The sequence below is a fragment of the Herpailurus yagouaroundi genome, unplaced genomic scaffold (assembly GCF_014898765.1).
Source record: "Herpailurus yagouaroundi ecotype Mexico unplaced genomic scaffold, PumYag 195, whole genome shotgun sequence".
NCBI classification, from domain to species: domain Eukaryota; kingdom Metazoa; phylum Chordata; class Mammalia; order Carnivora; family Felidae; genus Herpailurus; species Herpailurus yagouaroundi.
Genome location: NW_024412426.1, coordinates 11918319 through 11936167, shown reverse-complemented (window position 1 = coordinate 11936167; position 17849 = coordinate 11918319). Strand labels below are relative to the sequence as shown.

At 37.5% G+C, this 17849-nt stretch overlaps 1 protein-coding gene across 6 annotated transcripts in view; it reads right to left on the bottom strand.

The window, feature by feature from the left end:
* The window catches only part of SWT1 (SWT1 RNA endoribonuclease homolog), a 105290-nt gene that overhangs the window by 28988 nt on the left and 58453 nt on the right, over positions 1 to 17849 (bottom strand). For all 6 annotated transcript variants that reach the window (XR_005781796.1, XR_005781795.1, XM_040446594.1 and 3 more), the window contains one exon: positions 16149 to 16280. Coding sequence is in view for 4 of the 6 variants with exons in the window: in XM_040446594.1 (XP_040302528.1) it covers positions 16149 to 16280 (132 nt within the window). In the remaining 2 variants the exon portion in view is untranslated. The remainder of the gene's footprint in view (positions 1 to 16148; positions 16281 to 17849) is intronic.

Genomic DNA, 17849 nt, shown 5'->3' with positions numbered 1-17849 from the left:
GGGGAACAGCAAGAAAACTTGGTAATAATCTAGTATGCAATGTAAACATTCCTTTAGGAGTTTATAAATATTTTGGTTCAGTTACTGATTTCAATGTAAATAAATGAGCATACTGATATATCAGCTTACTTTGTTCTAAATTTGATTACGGTTGAGTCTGAGAAGGTTTCACAGTAAACTGATAAAATTCCGAAATTTGCAAATTTGCAAATTTGGGTATTGAACTCTCTACACCAGTAACTATGGAATCATGGCATTAAGATCCAGGTAGCCAGGTATTTCCTATTATTTTTGCAACTATTGATTATCACATGTTAACCCTTGTGTGGAGTGGGGATATATTAAAAATCAAAAGAGCCCCTGCCCTTAAAGAGCTTACCAGGTATTCTCTCTTTAAAATGGGTAGTATAAACAAGAGAGAATCTTCAGTAACTAATGTTGGTTGTCCTTGAAGAGAACAAGGTAGCTGAGGTAAAAGGGATGGAAAGAACAATTTTCATTTACTATATATCCTTTTTTGCCTTTTGAATTATTTTTAAGCAACGTGAAGGTATTATATATTTTTTAATGATTAAATAAAATTATTTACAATTGGGGAAAAAAAGAATTGATGGACTAGAAAATAAATCTGTGGAAATTATTCAGAATATGGCACAGAGGGATAAAAGAGATGAAAAAACAAAAAACAAAAAAGGAGTTAAGAGACACGGCTCAGAGAATGAGGAGAGGCAGGAATAGAAATTCCAAAATAAGAGAAGAAGGAGAATGGGGGAAAGGCAATGATGGATGAGACAATGAATGAGTATTTCTGGAATCAAAAATGCAAGTCTTCAGATTGAAGAAAGCATACTACATCTCAAGAAAAGTAAATGAAACAAAACCCATACCTAGACATATTGTGATAAAACTGTCAAACAGGTAAGTTACAGAGGACAATCTTGAAAGCATTCAGAGAAAAAAGAAGACAGGTGACCTACTAAGGAAAAACAATATGCTGACAGCTGACTTCCCATTTCCAAGACGATAGTAGATAATGAAATTTTGTCTTTGAAGTGCTCAGGGAAAACAGCTCTCAGCCTGGAATCCACACTCAGCTCAGGATCAATCAAGAATGAAGGCAAGGCAACACTTGGAGTCAGAATGAGAGCACTTACCACTAATAGAGCTTTGCTACAAGAATGAGTCAAACATTTGCTTCATCAAATAGAAAGCTGAATCCTCAAAGAGTAGGAGAAATAAAGCAATGAGAAAATGCAAACACCTAATAAATATGACAGGGCTAAAAACAAAAACTATTTTATATAAAAATAATTTGGGGGAGGGTGATTTAAAACAATGTGAAACTAATGTCAAGAAGTACAGACAAGGAAGATGAGAGGAGGGAGAATGTAAGTAGTCTTAAGATCCTTGTTTTACTCAGGATCTGAATAATCCTGATATTTTAAACTTTATAAGTCAAGTATGCATTTATTAGTTTAAGGATAACAATATAAAACAGAAATAAAATGTGCAACTTTCCAATAAGTAGTGGGATAAAAGGAGGATTGGAAAAACTAACAACAGTACACCTGGGTTGATCCAATAAAGGGCAAACGAGGACAAAGGAAAGGATAAATACAAAAGGTAAAGTGAGAGCATACAGCCCCACATATGGCACTTCGGGATGGCCCTCATTGTGGAATCACCAGCAAAGATCTTTAAAGGAATTTCAATAGCTGAACTTGTGTTTTGGGGAACATAGTTTTTGTTTAATAAGAACACAAGCCAAGATTTTAGTTCAGTGATGAGCAAGAAATTTCCCTTCATTTAAAACATCCATTTGTATCGCATTAGGAAAGGTTTTTGTTATTTTAGTTCATTCGTTGTGGGGGTAAATGTCTGTGACCTCAATTAGTTTAGACTTCTGCACTGTATTCTTAAAGTTTCCATAAGAATTATTTAACCTTAGGGGTGGGTGAGTCAGTTAAGCATCCAACTCCTGCTCAGTCATGATCTCGTGGTTCGTGGGTTAGAGCCTCACGTTGGGCTCCTGTCTGACGGTGTGGAGCCTGCTTGGGATTCTCTTTCCCTCTCTCTCTGCCCCTCCCCCATTCGTGCTTTCTCTCTCAAAAATAAACAAACTTAAAAGAATTGTTCAACCTTAAAAATTTCAACATTTACAAACATAGGGCAGTATTTCTGGATTAATAAGCCCGTTTGAAGCTTAAAAGAAAAAAAGGATGGTAAATGTAAGTCCAAATATACCAGTAATCATAGTTATGTAAACAGATTTTACTTACTATCAAAAAACCCAGACTAGCATTATGTCATGTAGAAAACAAAAGAAATAATGACCCAGAATGTTTGGAGATAAAGAGAAAATACTAACAAAAAAGAAAAGAAAAAGCAAGTCTGGCAGGATTAACACATGACAAAATAAACTTGAAGGGAAAAGTTATTAGCAGTAAAGAAGGCCAATTTGCCAGGCAGATATACCATAACCTCACAATCTAGAAAGCAAATGTTGACAGCATTACAAGAAGAAATTGAAAAGCTCACAACTACAATTGGAAATTTTAACAAAAATCACAGGACTGTTCAGACAAAAATCAGCAACCATATACTAATACGAATATACAATGAACAACTTTGACCTAATGGACACGTAGAGAATCCTGTACCTTAAAAAAACCAGAGTCAGTCAAGTGGCCCCAGTTTAAATGATGAGTTCGGTTTTAGAAATTTAGAGTAGCAGCAGAAGGCTCACAACTGAACCAAGGAGAGAGGTAATACTGAAATAAGTTCATGAAAGGGTTGGGAGTAGATGAGATCACAAAAGGAGAGCATATACAGAAGGGAAGGTGGTAGTGATAGGATACACCTAGCGGTGAGTCTAGAAAACAAGTTGCAAAAGCTTGGAGTATATCAAGTTCCTGAAGTAACAACCAAATTTATTCTAGGAGTATTATTCAATATTCACCTTTAACAGGTTTGGTAGGAAAACATGGTTTAAAGAGGAAAACAGTAACAGCGTTACTGTAAAACCTTGAGCTGACATCTCAGAAAGATCTAAGGTGCCTTGGAGAAACTTTCACACAAAAGGCCCTTTAAGGGTCCTAAGAGTGTGGCTCACAAAATCTGTTGAGCAACAGGACTTCCAAAAAATCTTAAGGGCATTGCCCTGTAGCAGCTTCACAGGAAACCCAAGGTCGGGTTTAAATGCAAGGGTTTATTTTAAAGAAATATGCAGTTGTGATTTTTGTCTAATGGAGTGAACCCCAGTAGGATTCACAGAAAACAGTGTTTTGGAGGACTGTCGTGGTAGAAGTGCAACTACTTGGGCTAAATGGGATAGAGGTAATACAAAGTGAAAAGAGGTTTTGTACTGCCTACCTTTTATGAACAGGAAGCAGACTGAGAAGGCTCCTCAGTTGCAGCTTACTTTTCTCCTGTTAAAAAAGCTCAGAGGCTAAAGCCAAGAACCCAGAGAAGAGAGTTAAGAGCAGCTGTAAGTAATTCGCAGGCACCAGGACTGAGGCCTCATGAAGTGGTAACACGTGCATAGCTGGAGTTTTGAATTGCCAGGAATCCTGCGTGCCTCTGGTTTCCCACCCCTGCCCCCAACCCCTGTTTGGAATGAGAAGGTATATAGCAGTTATCCCATGCCTCGCTTGACTATTATGTGTTGGGAGATGAGGGGAACTAACTTGTCTCTTTAGTCCACAGTAAAACCAGAGAGGAGTGGTACCCAAGGAGTCACATCCAAGAAGCTTTGCCTCACCACACCTGGACCTGATTTAAATAAGATCCTAGAGGTTGATGGGGGGTGGGAGGGCGGGGAGGGTAGGTGATGAGCATTGAAGAGGGCATCTTTTGGGATGAGCACTGGGTGTTGTATGGAAACCAATTTGACAATAAGTTTCATATATTAAATAAATAAATAAATAAATAAGATCCTACATTTTAAGCTAATGTCATAATGGGGTAAAACGTGGTGGTCTTGAGGGGAGGGATGAGTATATGTGGCTAGGGGAAGGCATGTAAACTGTTGTGGCCAGAGGGCAGACTGTGTTAGACTGTATTTTCCAAGATGGCCTCACCACAAGATCTCTCATCTCACATGTTCTTTTTATAATGTAATATTGACATTCCTCCTCCTATCAACAGATGGAGTCTATGTTCCCTTCCCTGAATCTACGGTCTGTGACTCCGTGGAAAATGACACTATATAATTTCTGAGGCAATGTCATTAAAGGCAAAAGAACTTTCACCTGGCATTTTTGGACACTCTTAGAAACCAGCCTTCAGCCTGTGAGGAAGTTAAGGGTACATGGAGATGCTACGTGTTGGTGTTCTAGTCAACACCCAGCATCAGCCAGACTTTGAAATGCCACCAGATGCCATGTGACCGCAGCTGCACAAGAGAGCCCAAATGAGAACTGCTCAGCTGCGTCCAGTCAACCCCCAGAACCATTAGAGAATATAAGTGATTGCCAATGTTTCAAGCCAATAAGTTGTGAGATGATTTGTTATGTAGCAGAACAGGGCAGGTGAGGTAAGGGAAGTCAACCACCAACTAAACTGCAAAGTATGCAGTTTCTTGTGCACCTAATCTTTTGATTGGCTCACCACAAAGAACTGAACTGCTTTTGCCTTTTTCTTTCTGCTTACTCATATATTCATTAGCTTTTTAGTGAAGATTCCCTCGATAAAGTCCTACTGTATCTTGGTTGAACTAAGAATATTTCTCATGTAGAGAGAAAGATCAGTGGCTCTGTTGGTGGTAGACAGGATAGTGGCAGTAGGAACCAATGACCCTAGAGCCCGGGAAAGACACAGACCTGAGGCGGAGTGTAGAAATCGATAAGGAATAGGTGTCTAGGGGCGCCTGGGTGACGCAGTCGGTTAAGCGTCCGGCTTCAGCCAGGTCATGATCTCGCGGTCCGGGAGTTCGAGCCCTGTGTCAGGCTCTGGGCTCATGGCTCAGAGCCTGGAGCCTGTTCCCGATTCTGTGTCTCCCTCTCTCTCTGCCCCTCCCCCATTCATGCTCTGTCTCTCTCTGTCCCAAAAAAATAAATAAACGTTGAAAAAAAAAATTTTTAAAGGAATAGGTGTCTAAACAATAGTCCTTTCCCATGAGTCATTACATCACAGAAGTGTCTAAGTTGAAGAATTGGCAATAAATTTCTGAACATGGAATTCTATTTAAAATGAGTTTCAATACAAAGTTGAAAATGCCTGGGTATGAAAAGTATGTTGGTTCAAGTTATAACACAATTATATCTCTTCAACTTCTCTGGAAATCTATACATTTACGAAAAAAACTAATTACTGACTAATGGCACTGAAAATAAGTTGTATTTTCTTTGTTTTGCTTTGAGGGCAGATGGGTGCTAGTACATTGGCCCTAAGCTTAAATATGTAAAGCAAGAATAACAATTACAGCTTAACTGAATGGAACACCCTGGACTGTAGAATGCTCTTTTTTTGCACGTGAAATACTTCCTAGGATCACATCTATGTCTCTTATTGTTTGCAACTATTTCCAAGCAATCTGTAGGAACTGCTGACTTTTAAAAAACAATCATAGTAATCACGATTGTGCTCCTATGGTACAGAGGGCACTGGGATACAAGATCTTTTCTGAATACATTAAAAACCCTCTTCCGCACCTCCAGATATTCCCACTTTCTCCCCTTTGCTCTTCCAGTCCTTCCAACAGTACTGAAATTAAGTATGTATATTAAATTTTCTGTCCAAAATATCTAGAGTTGTTTGTTTTTTTTACTAAGCAATGACTGAAACAGTACTTGTTACCAGGAGAAGAGTTATTTGGTATAATAATAGAGAAACCATCACCACTTACTTCCCTTGATTCTTGAATTCTACATATTCTAAGGGGAAAAGGGCACCATATACAGCATTATTTAGGACAGAACCCAAACTCAACAGGTTATAGCTGGTATGGTAAATACAATTTTTACAGGTCACTCCAGTGTTTTGCAAAGTCAGTTGCTTAGGTTAGCATATGATAAAGACAGTGAATTCCACATAGCTATAGCTGCACTTTGCTATAAAATTAGTTCCTTGGTTGTATGGCATATCAAGAGAGTGGCCAATATATCCCTTAAATTAATAGATGGAGCTGCTGGCAGAATCACTACCATGAGGGAAGGCAAATCCACATCCAAAAGAAATATCTATTCCTGTGAGGACAAATCACTGCCTCATGATGGAAAGGGTCTGAATCACTGCCACTCTAAGTGGCTTACTGGTCTCCAAGCAGATGGTGCCTTATTGAGTGCTTAGCATTTGCCTCTGCTGCTGACAGTTTGGGCTCTCAACAGTGGCAGCAGCCAGAGCAGGCTTCTTGAGGGGAAGTCCCACGTTTGAGCTCATGTTTTCTAAGACTGCCATTGTCCCTTTGTTTAGGAGCTCACTGACCAAACACTGGGGTGGCTAGGGAAACACTGACATCTACAGGACAGCTGATCTGGTCCACCTGATTACTGAGTCTCCTCTGCATACGGTAGGTAGCCTTTGATGAGTATTCACATGGGACACAAACACCCCCATATTCTGTGCCCATTGCAAGATGCCCATCCACAAACCTCTTCTCCAGACGTCCCTGTCACCAAACTTCCAATCTTGTTTTTCCTAAGCTATCAAATGAACCAGTAGTTACTGTTTATCAATCAAGGTTGATTTGTCTCACTGGCCATTTCTCCAACTATGGTGGAATTTAGGTCCCCAGAATTAGTATTCACTCAGAGCCAGTATCTAGCAATCCCCCGCAAAAGTCTTAGTATTTCACTTTTTCTACACTAACAGAAGCCCTGCTAAATGGACACAAATCCTTTTGAAGAAGGCTGACTTGGTATATTCTTCACACTCCTTTATGCCCCACTAATGTGCCACAGTACTCACACTTTTTAATCTATATTATCAAAAGGGTTTAAAATAAAATCTACATAGATTACCATCTTTAATACAGAAAATATGATTTTGGTGATTTTCATAATCTAGTTTAGCTCAACAAATAAGTTGGGGAAAATACATAGAATGCTGTCACAAAGTAAACTAGCTTAATGTTAGCAAAAAGAAAGATGAATTGGAAATTTACAATTTATAGCTTCAGCTACATTATTAAGAGTAAGTATATGTTGATTCTAGAAGGTTTAGTATGCCTTATTAATAGGAATTGGCATATCAAAACATTAGGTAATTCCAGGGGTTTCTGATATACAATAATATTTATTGTCTTCTATGTAGAAAACACTGTCCTGAGTTGGATTCCACCTTTGTAAAAAAAATTTTTTTTAATGTTTATTTATTTTTTTGAGAGAGAGAGAGAGAGACAGCGAGCAGGGGAGGGGCAGAGACAGAATCTGAAGCAGGCTCCAGGCTCTGAGCAGTCAGGACAGATCCCAACGCAGGGCTTGAACCCACGAACTGCAAGATCATGACCTGAGCTGAAGTTGGACGCTCAACTGACTGAGCCACCCAGGTGCCTTGGATTCCACCTTTTATATCCAGGACAAATAGTCCTGAGGACACTGATTGTATCACTTCTTAAAACAGGCAGACAGCTGACCTACCACTGTGTTAAGAGGTCTTCAGAGGCCCAACAGGATATTTCTCAAAATAGATGGGAATAATCTTAGAGTCTCTAACTTTAAACCTTTGTACAACTATTCTGTAAGAAAGAATTAGAACTGGTCATCTGGCTTTATCTCCTATGCTTACTATTTAAGTAAAATCACAACAATAGCAGTTATTCAGCATCTTTAATTAATTACTTTCCCCTCATTTTCATTTATTTTACTAATGTTTAACCCCACTAATTTGGTCAGTCATTTATCCCATCTGCTCCACTGAAAAACATAGTTTTAAGTGGATTTGGCATTTCTTAACATAAGACCTAAATAGCAGGGAATTTTAATCAAATATGAGATCAATAAATCATTAGGTAGAAATAACCAGCAACAAACAAAGGGCAAATTTAAAGGAATGTTGGTTTTAAATAAAAACAACTCCATAAATAAATTCAAATATTTGTCATCTTCAAAAGTAATCTTTATATTTGATTGCTTAATTCTGTTATGATCAAGGAGTTTATGATGCCAGATATTTAACTCGGTCACCCAAAACTGGATTTTATTCACTAAAACAAGAAAAACCAACACCTAGAAATGCTTTGGGATGGGAGAAGTAACTATGGCATCACTCCCCTGCTATTTAGAATAAAAATAAAGGTCCCTGAATTACAAATGCTGGGAAGCATAGGTAAGAGCTTCAGATGTGTAAAATAAAATCTAGTTATTCTAAAAATTAAGTCATGAGTGATCTGTTGTCTTCAGTAGCATTAAATGGCCAGGTTAAAACAAATCAGCTAATGCTGGATAATTCAGTCAGATTAATATGTGGATGCCACATATTTTGTTAACGAATATAAATTTTATTATGTATTATATATAACATTTGATATAAATGTTAAGTTAGAGCAGTGTTTATCAAACTGCAATACAGACAACATAAAAAAGTTTTTACTTATAAAATAACTGTCTATGTTTTATATAATACATTACATATGTCTTATATAACTTATGGTTATAGTCCCTGGATCCCAATCCCTCCCATTAGATTTCATCTTTCCTTCTACTAACCCTAATTTATAAAGTTGATATAGACAGACCAGGATTAAGTAATCAAGGATAACGTGGGACTCCCAAAAGCTATTTGGGAAAATTACTGGGGGCTCCATCATCTGTTCTAGACATAAATACTGTTTTTTATCTCCTCAATCTTCTTCTTTCATTCTCCTTTCTCCTTTTCTTACTGTTTCCCTTTTTTGGCTTACACTTCTCTCTTCTGTATCACTTTTAAAATATCTATGTCACCTATTCCTCAAATGTCATAATGTAGTACTATTGGTAGCATTCAGCCCTAAAGAAGTTACCCTCTACTGGAAAGACTATAGAGAACTCATTCAATACTTTTTCCCCCCATCTACTATGTGTCATTGTGATGCAGGTATATATCTAGATATACAAAAGTAAGACAAAGAAAATAAGTGAAGTTTCTTCCTTAAAGGTATTCACAATCCCATGGAGCTGATTACAAAATAAATTAAAAGAAAGTTAAGTACAAAATGATCACATGGAGGGGCTTCAGGGTGGCTCAGTCAGTTAAGCATCTGACTCCTCATTTCAACCCAGGTCATGATCTCATGGTCATGACATTGAGCCCTGTGTCTGGGCTCTGCACTGGAGGGAGAGCCTGCTTAAAATTCTCTCTCTCCTTCTCCCTCTGCCTTTCTCCCTGCTCACTCATTCGCTCCCTCTCAAAAAAAAAAAAAAAAATGATGGCATGGAGGGTGAAGCAAGTAAGTCCTTTCATTTTTAATTAATAGGTTGTATTATATTTTTCTCTTACTCAACACAGTAACTGATACACTTGATGATAGACAGGACTAGGGGTGTGAAAAGAGTCTGATAAAGAGGTGCAGCAATATGTGGGAACCCCAATGGGAGAGCAGAGGTAAAGTCCAATTATCTAAGGGTAGAAAGGCCAAGACTCAGAGAAAATAGGTCAGACCTAAATAAACACCGATAAACCTCCCCACTCTAGATAAGGACAATATTTATCAGTGGCTAAACACCTTGCACACTGCAGTGAGTTGAGATGTTGAAAAGTCACTTTATAATGTCATTCTATTCTACACGTGTCTCTAAGAGAAACTTTTGTTTGAACAATTAGCTTAATCTATAAAACAGCCTGAAGAGTGTTATCTTTGTGTCAACTGAAGGAGGACCTTTTCTAAATAACCTTTCTAAAAACCCTCAAGAGGTCAGTCTCCAAAACACACACTATGAAGTTAATAAAATATTCTTGCAAATGCAAACTCCACATTCTTTGAAGTGGCTAAATCATTTGCAGATCTGAGAAGCCTCTGTGATTAAGGGCTCCTGCTCAGAGGAATCATATATGGTTACACCAGTAAATGTTTTTCTCTAATGTTAAAATGACATAAGTAAATAGGAAAATTCATTTCTAGAGGCTTAATAATATAAAAATATATTGGGGCGCCTGGGTGGCGCAGTCGGTTAAGCGTCCGACTTCAGCCAGGTCACGATCTCGTGGTCCGTGAGTTCGAGCCCCGCGTCAGGCTCTGGGCTGATGGCTCAGAGCCTGGAGCCTGTTTCCGATTCTGTGTCTCCCTCTCTCTCCGCCCCCGCCCCCCGTTCATGCTCTGTCTCTCTCTGTTCCAAAAATAAAAAATAAACGTTGAAAAAAAAATTTTAAAAAAAAGAAAAAAAAAATATAAGTGAATGACAGACTGAAAAAATCCCAAACTTCATTATTATTATTGTGCTTTACAAAAACAGCTCTACAAAATATTTCAAACCAAAGCCATAGGATTGTAACAGAGGTTACTAAAGTTCTGAGGATCATTAAAGCATTTGAAGATGATAAAAATTAACAATTTTCCTTTCCTAAATCCAAGCACAAGTCTCATTTTCCAAAATCATATTCTAAGATGAGGCATGAAGCCCATCCAGAACATGACCAAGCGCAATGCATCAGTTAGCACTCAATTAATCCTCATTTAAAAACAATCAAAACAGGGGCACCTGGGTGGCTCAGTTGGTTGAGTGTCCAACTCTTGATTTCAGCTCAGGTCATAATCTCACCTGATCATGTTGAGAGATTGAGCCCCTAGTTGGGCTCAGCACTTAGCCTGGAGCCTACTTAAAATTCTCTTTCCCTCTCCCCCCGCCATCCCCCCACTCACACACTCTCTCTCTCTCTCAAAAAACAACCAAACCAAATATGACAGCTAGAAAAACAAATGTTATCCAGAGAAGAAGTACCCTCTCATAAAAGAACATTCCCCCCTCTAAAATGTGACAAGTTACTTATAATGAAGAGTAACTCCCTCTCCCAGCCCCGCATATGATTCAAAAGATGCAAATAAGAAAACATTATTTCAAACACTTCATCTAAAGCTACCTGAGCTAGAAATCTAGAATTCATTAAATTAACACAGAAGTGCACAGTTTTACATGTTCACTCAAGTGTTAAAATGAATATGCACATTGAGGCACGATCTGCTTATATTTTGGATTCAAGATGCTACCATTTTTCTTTTCTTTTTTTTTTTTTAATAATTTCAACCTTATTTTATAAAGATGAAACACATAAACATGATTATAAAATCTAGGTAGAGTGCAATTTCCTATGTTCACTCCCCACTTTCCTCTCTGCTTCCAAACCAGGCAGCTCATCATCTACTTCAGACACGAAAACATACTTAAATCACTTTCATTGTTGTTTTGAGTATTAACTTTTGAGCCAAAGCTACACACATTTATGGTATGCTTTGGAGTTGGAGAACATGACCTGTTTAGTTAACTTTGTAGAGATGCCAGTTTAAGCAAACAGATATTTTAAATAATTTTTTAAATGTTTATCTATTTTTTGAGAGAGACAGAGCATGAGCAGGGGAGGGGCAGAGAGAGAGGGAGGCAGAGAATCCGAAGCAAGCTCCAGGCTCTGAGCTGTCAGCACAGAGCCCAACATGGGGCTCCAACCCACGAACCATAAGATCATGTCCTGAGCCGAAGTAGGACACTTAACCAATTGAGCCACCCAGGTGCCCCCAAGTACACGAATATTTAACAATGCTGTTTGATTACTATAGAAGTAGAACTTCTCTAGAATGTGCCATATGACTCTCCAATTAATTTTTCACTTCAAACGAAACTTTGTAACCTTTATATACCAAGCAAAAGGTTTTTGTGATCTTGAGAGTAACCTGATCATGCTTACTAAAGCATAAAATGACACTAGATAGTACAGATCTAAAAAAAAAAAAAATCTTAATACACTTTTGTCTACATGGAAAGAGTACTGACTCTGGTTCTCTAGTGTTTGGATAAAGAAACCATTAACAAAAGTGCTCAAATTGGTCCTATCTACACAAAATGGGAAAGATGAGAAAGTAAAAAGCAATTTCCAAACCAATAGCAAATAAATTAAGTTCACTCTCCCACCCAAGAAAAAAGTATACAGAAAGTGTAAGAATCATCAATATTCCCACCTCTTTTTCAGTTTTTGCAAACTTAGGTATTCTGCTCCCATTATATAACTGTATGGACAACTGCTCCACCAATATTTTCCACCTTAATCAGAATCATGTTTAGAGCATCATTAAAATTGAAATACATATTTTTGAACATTTCAAACTTAACATATCAGCTTTAGGGAGAAAACAAAAGCTAACAGTTGTAAATACGTTATGGCTGAAAAAGTATTTTCGCATACATCATCTCATTTATTCTGCTAAACAAGGCATCAGGATTCTCACTTAGTAAGGAGAGAAACTGGGTTAGAGAGGGGTAAGTGACAAGCCTGAAGTCAACTAGAAAGGGATAAATCTGGAACTAGAAGCCCAAACTCTTAGTTTAATAAAAACATTTTCATTCACTTCTTTAACTGAAGGACCTGGTTAACAGGTCACCTTCTCACCGATTCCCAATGTAACATCATACATGATTTGCTATGATAAAATAGAGTTGGGCTATATTCACTGGGTATGTATCTCAAAATCAAATGAAACTACTCCATTTTAACAAGCATCAGAAAATGCTAATAATATGCAGTTACTACAAAGTTGAGTGATCTGTTGGGATGAGCACTGGGTGTTGTATGGAAACCAATCTGACAATAAATTATATTTAACATAAAAAAAAAGTTGAGTGTATTTTTCAATGTTTAAAAAATATAAAAATCTACCCATAGTAGGCCACCCACAAAATTTTTAACCGAATTTATTTTAATATGATTGTTTATTAAAGGTTTTAAGACTACATATACACTTGAAAAATAATTATTCACTTCTATTACATTTTTATTTAAATGCCTATTGTTTGAAGGGCTAAAAAAAGAAAAACATCGCGATTTTAGTAGTTTCCTGTAGATTAATGAATGCTGAAATGAGCAAACTTTTTTATTCACAATGCCCTCTACTGGTAGCAAAAGTGGTTCTAATATATTTATTACAGGAAGTTAGATCAGTTTCTTTAATGCAGTCCCCCCACCATGGGCCTATAAATTCCCTGGAAAGCTTGTTAAAACTATAACTTTCCTCCATCTACAAAAATATCCACAAATATTGTGATTTCACTAAAATCCAGAACTCTCTATCTTTAACAAGTTCCCCAACAATTAAGTGGAGAATCACTGGTTTGGTAAGTTATATCAGCATCTGACTTTCAAAGCACAAGAACTTTGTGAAAAGCTTTTGAAAGGTATTATTATGCCGTTTTTACAGATGAATACAGAGGCTCAAGAAAATTTATTATTCCAGGTAATGTGCTAAAAAGTAGCAGAACCACTAATATTTTCTTGTTCCTGGAGGTATTGTGTCCTTGGAGGAAAGAATAACAAAATTATATCATCCTTAAAACTCAAACATTTACTTCTTTAGACACAGTTTATGTAAGTACTACATGCTGTAATTTCCCAATCCTGGCTTGACATGAGAATCACCTGGGGAGTTTGTAAAAATGCTTATGCCCAGGTCCCATGCTCAGAGAAGCAGATTTAATAGGTTTAGGGTCAGGCTGGACACTGTTCTTTGTTTAAAGCTCCCAGATGATTACAGTCAGCCACTAAACCAGTGGTTCTCAGCCTCTGATGTGCAGTGAATCACCGGGAGGACATAGACAACTGGGCCCCACCCCTCACAGTTTTGCACTTGGTAGGGTCTGGCAAGGTTTGAGAATTTGCATTTATAACAAGTTCCAGGTGGTGATGAGGATGCTGATTCTGCCAGTACCTGCTGAGAACCTCGGGTTAAGAAAGTTAACTAGTGCTTCTCAACTTTGGCTACATATTAGAATCACCTGGAGAAATGTTTAAACTCCTCATAGCTGGGCACATATTTAAACCAATCACATCAGAATCTCTGTAGAGATTCTGTATGTTTAAAGCTCCTAAAACTAAAAAGGTTTCTCTATAGCAAAGGTTTATAAAACCCATCAATATGTAAATGGATACAGATTGGTTTTGCAAGAGAGTAGTGTAGTATACAATACTTCCAAAGCTTTCGGATTAGAAACCTTTCTGTCTGGGCACATAATTAACAGACCTAAACATGTAGCCTATGGGACAAAGCAGACACTGCTCTGAATGGCCCACAAGACATTCCCCTACAACGTCATCTACTAACAAACCCTTCCTTCCTCACTGCTTATGTTCCTATTAGAATATTAACAACTCTATTGTAAATTTTTTTTTTTTTTTTTTTTTTTGAGAGAGACAGCACAAGCTGACAGGGACAAAGGACAGAGAGAGGGGGAGAGAGAATCCCAAGCAAGTTCTGAGCTGCCAGCACAGACCCTGATGCAGGGCTCAGACTCATGAAACCGTGGATCATGACCTGAGCCCAGACCAAGAGTCAGATACTTAACTGACTAAGCTACCCAGGAGCCCCTGTTCATTTTCTTTTGTAACGTGACTGCGTGATTTCCACAAGCTCTTTGGAGTCAGAGATCACACTGAATTCATCCTTGATGCCCCAGAGCCTGGTATGATGTCAAGGATAACTGGTACTTGATAAACATTTTTTGAGTAATTGAATATAGATTGCTATCCCTACTTTCTGTAGAAAAAAGTAGTGTCAAGAATGGCTTTTGTGCAACCTAGAATGTGAAATAGCTTTTGCATAGCTAAAATAAAAATTGAATATTTCTCCCTCATAAAGCTACTCTTATTTAGTATTGCTTTACATTAAAAAAGGGGAGTGCTATTTGTACTTAGAGATAATATTTAACTTGCCCTTGGGATCTTCCACCTCTTCAATCCATTAGTAACTTAAGAGTACCAAAAAGCTATTCTTTTTTTTTTTAAAGTTTATTTATTTATTTTTGGGAAAGAGAGAGAGAGAGAGAGCGCATCCCAAGCAAGCTCCACACTGTCAGTGCAGAGAATTGTGAGATCATGACCTGAACATAGACCAAGAGTCAGACACTTAACTGACAGAGCCACCCAGGTGCCCCCCAAAAAGCTATTCTCAGAATCATTTAGCCAACTGTGATCCAAAAAGTGGTACAAATGCTCTGTGCATTAACAATGAGATGAAGTTTCCAAAAACCCTTAAGAGAAAAGAAAAAAACTCAAAACCTACTGTTGTTTTAAAAAATACCAAGTTTTTAAAATTTGGACATAATATTAAATCAAATCAGTTTTGAGTTTTTGGTTTTGTTTTTTAATCTATAAAGAAGAGTAGTCTTCTGTTAGCAAGCTGCATGTTAAACTCAGGTCAAGCAATTTTGGTACATATCAAAATAATTGCAGGATTAAGCTTTGTATTCTCCTTTCTTGCCGCAAAAGAAAACATCTGACTTTATGTTACAGTCCATTCTACAGCTTTCTGGCACTATGTTTTCTATATGCCTCACAAATATTTAAAATAATCACATAAATATAAGTCTCAAAGCATCATTAAGATTATGTTGCATCTCGGGCACCTGGGTGGCTCAGTCGGTTAAGCGTCCGACTTCGGCTCAGGTCATGATCTCACGGTCCGAGAGTTTGAGCCCTGCGTCGGGCTCTGTGCTGACAGCTCAGAGCCTGGAGCCTGTTTCAGATTCTGTGTCTCCCTCTCTCTGACCCTCCACCGTTCATGCTCTGTCTCTCTCTGTCTCAAAAATAAATAAACGTTAAAAAAAAAAAAAGATTATGTTGCGTCTCAAACTTCTTCATTTGGTGGTACTGTGAGACTGTATTCAAATACTAACATATATTTGTATTTAAAGGGCAGTGATAATTACCTAAGCATTATTTTTCAACAAGTAATTACTGAGTGCCCATTATACAGCAGGCACTGTTTTCACAGCTACCATAATGAATGCACCATAATGAAAATAAAGTTCTTTACGAAGCTTCAAACCTGGTATGTTTTTTCTAGAAAGGAAAAAACTAGAAACATTCTTGTGGTCCAAACTACAAATAGAGGATTCTTTGCAAAGGAGAGGGAGAAGTGAAATCTAAAGGTCATTAGCTTATAAATCTTGCTGAAAGGCTCCCAGCACCTCTGCAAAAGCTAGTCAACTTAGAAGAAAGAGAAAATAAATGAAACTTCAAAATTAATTAGTGGTTACCTCTGAATTCCTTCAAGAATATCCTTCACAGCTGCCATTAACTTTTGAAGATATACAAATGCTTCCTCAAATGATGCTATTTTTGAAGAAGTCAAAGCTGCATTTGAGCCCAATCTTTGAAATACATCCATGCTAAAATAGAGTGGAAAAAAAAGATACTCATAAGTACATATGCATTATTTATTTAATTTTTAAAATATGCACTATTTATTGTAATTCAAGCATTTCCATTTATAATATATAAAATAAGGTAATATTTATAACTCCTCTCTCATTATCCTGATTTATTTAAATCAGAAATAAAAGACAGTGACTTGTGAATGTGCAGGCTACCATTCATGCAGAGGATCTAGGTCAATGACTATATGTGTCTAATCTAAAGTAATACTGTAAAAGCTATAGGAATAATGTTTCATATCAAAAGACCATAAGACATGCAAGTAATAGTATTTTTTTAAACATTTACTTGTTTATTTTTTAAGAGAGAGAGAGAGGCAGACAGACAGGCAGACAGAGACACACACAACAGAATCTGAAGCAGACTGCAGGCTCTGAGCTGTCAGTGCAGAGCCCAATGAGGGGCTCCAATCTGAGAACCGGGAGATCATGACCTGAGTCGAAGTCAGATGCTTAATCGACTGAGCCACCCAGGCATCCCTGGAAGTAATACTATTGATCTACATTCAGGTCAGTATATAAGTATTGTCAGTGCTCCAGTACATAAGGATGCAGAAAAGATGCAGATTTACCTGTTTGCTGAAACTAGAAGTTATAAATGTTAATATACTTTACTCTGATCATTCCAATTTTAGAAATCTACCACATATTAATAATAATTTTGCATTTGGTAAACAATTAGTAATCATGTAAATGTTCAGCAATATAAAAAGTGCTAAGTAAATAGTGACTTAGCCACCTGACAAAATAACAAAGAACAATTAAAATAATACGCCATCTATACATTAGAAACATAAAGGTATACAAAATTTATTTATATAACATAACCACCATATAAAAAGTCAAAACATATGCTGTACTGGGTTGAACAGCATGCCCCCCAAATTCATGTTCACCCAGAACCTCAGAATGTGACCTTAAGATCTTAGTCAAACTTCCCAATAGAATAGAGCCTACAGATACCTGGATTTCAGACTTTACAGCCTCCAGAACTATGAGTGAATGAATTTCTATGATTGTAAACCATCTAGCTTGTGGTAATTTGCTATGGCAGCCCCAGGAAACTAATATACATGCCTAAAAACAAAGCTGGGTGTACATAACAGTAACAATGTTAACTACTGGGTTACCTTTAGGTAGTAGCATTCAAGGGAATTTTCTCCCCTACTTCACAGTACTTTCCAAAGCACTTTTTAAAATAATTGTGGTAAAATAGGGGTGCCTGGGTGGCTCAGTTGGTTAAATGTCTGACTCTTGATTTCGGCTCAGATCATGATCTCACAGTTTGTGGGATCAAGCTCCACATCAGGCTCTGTGCTGACAGCATGCAGCCTGCTTGGGATTCCCTCTCCCCCTCTCACTCTGCCCCACCCCTGCTCACATTCTCTCTCTCTCTCAAAATAAATAAAATTTAAAAAAAATTGTGGTAAAACATAAAATTACCATTTTAACAATTCTAAAGTGTTCCAAATTCAGTGGCATTTGGTAGTTCACACTGTCTGCAACTATCACCACTATCTAATC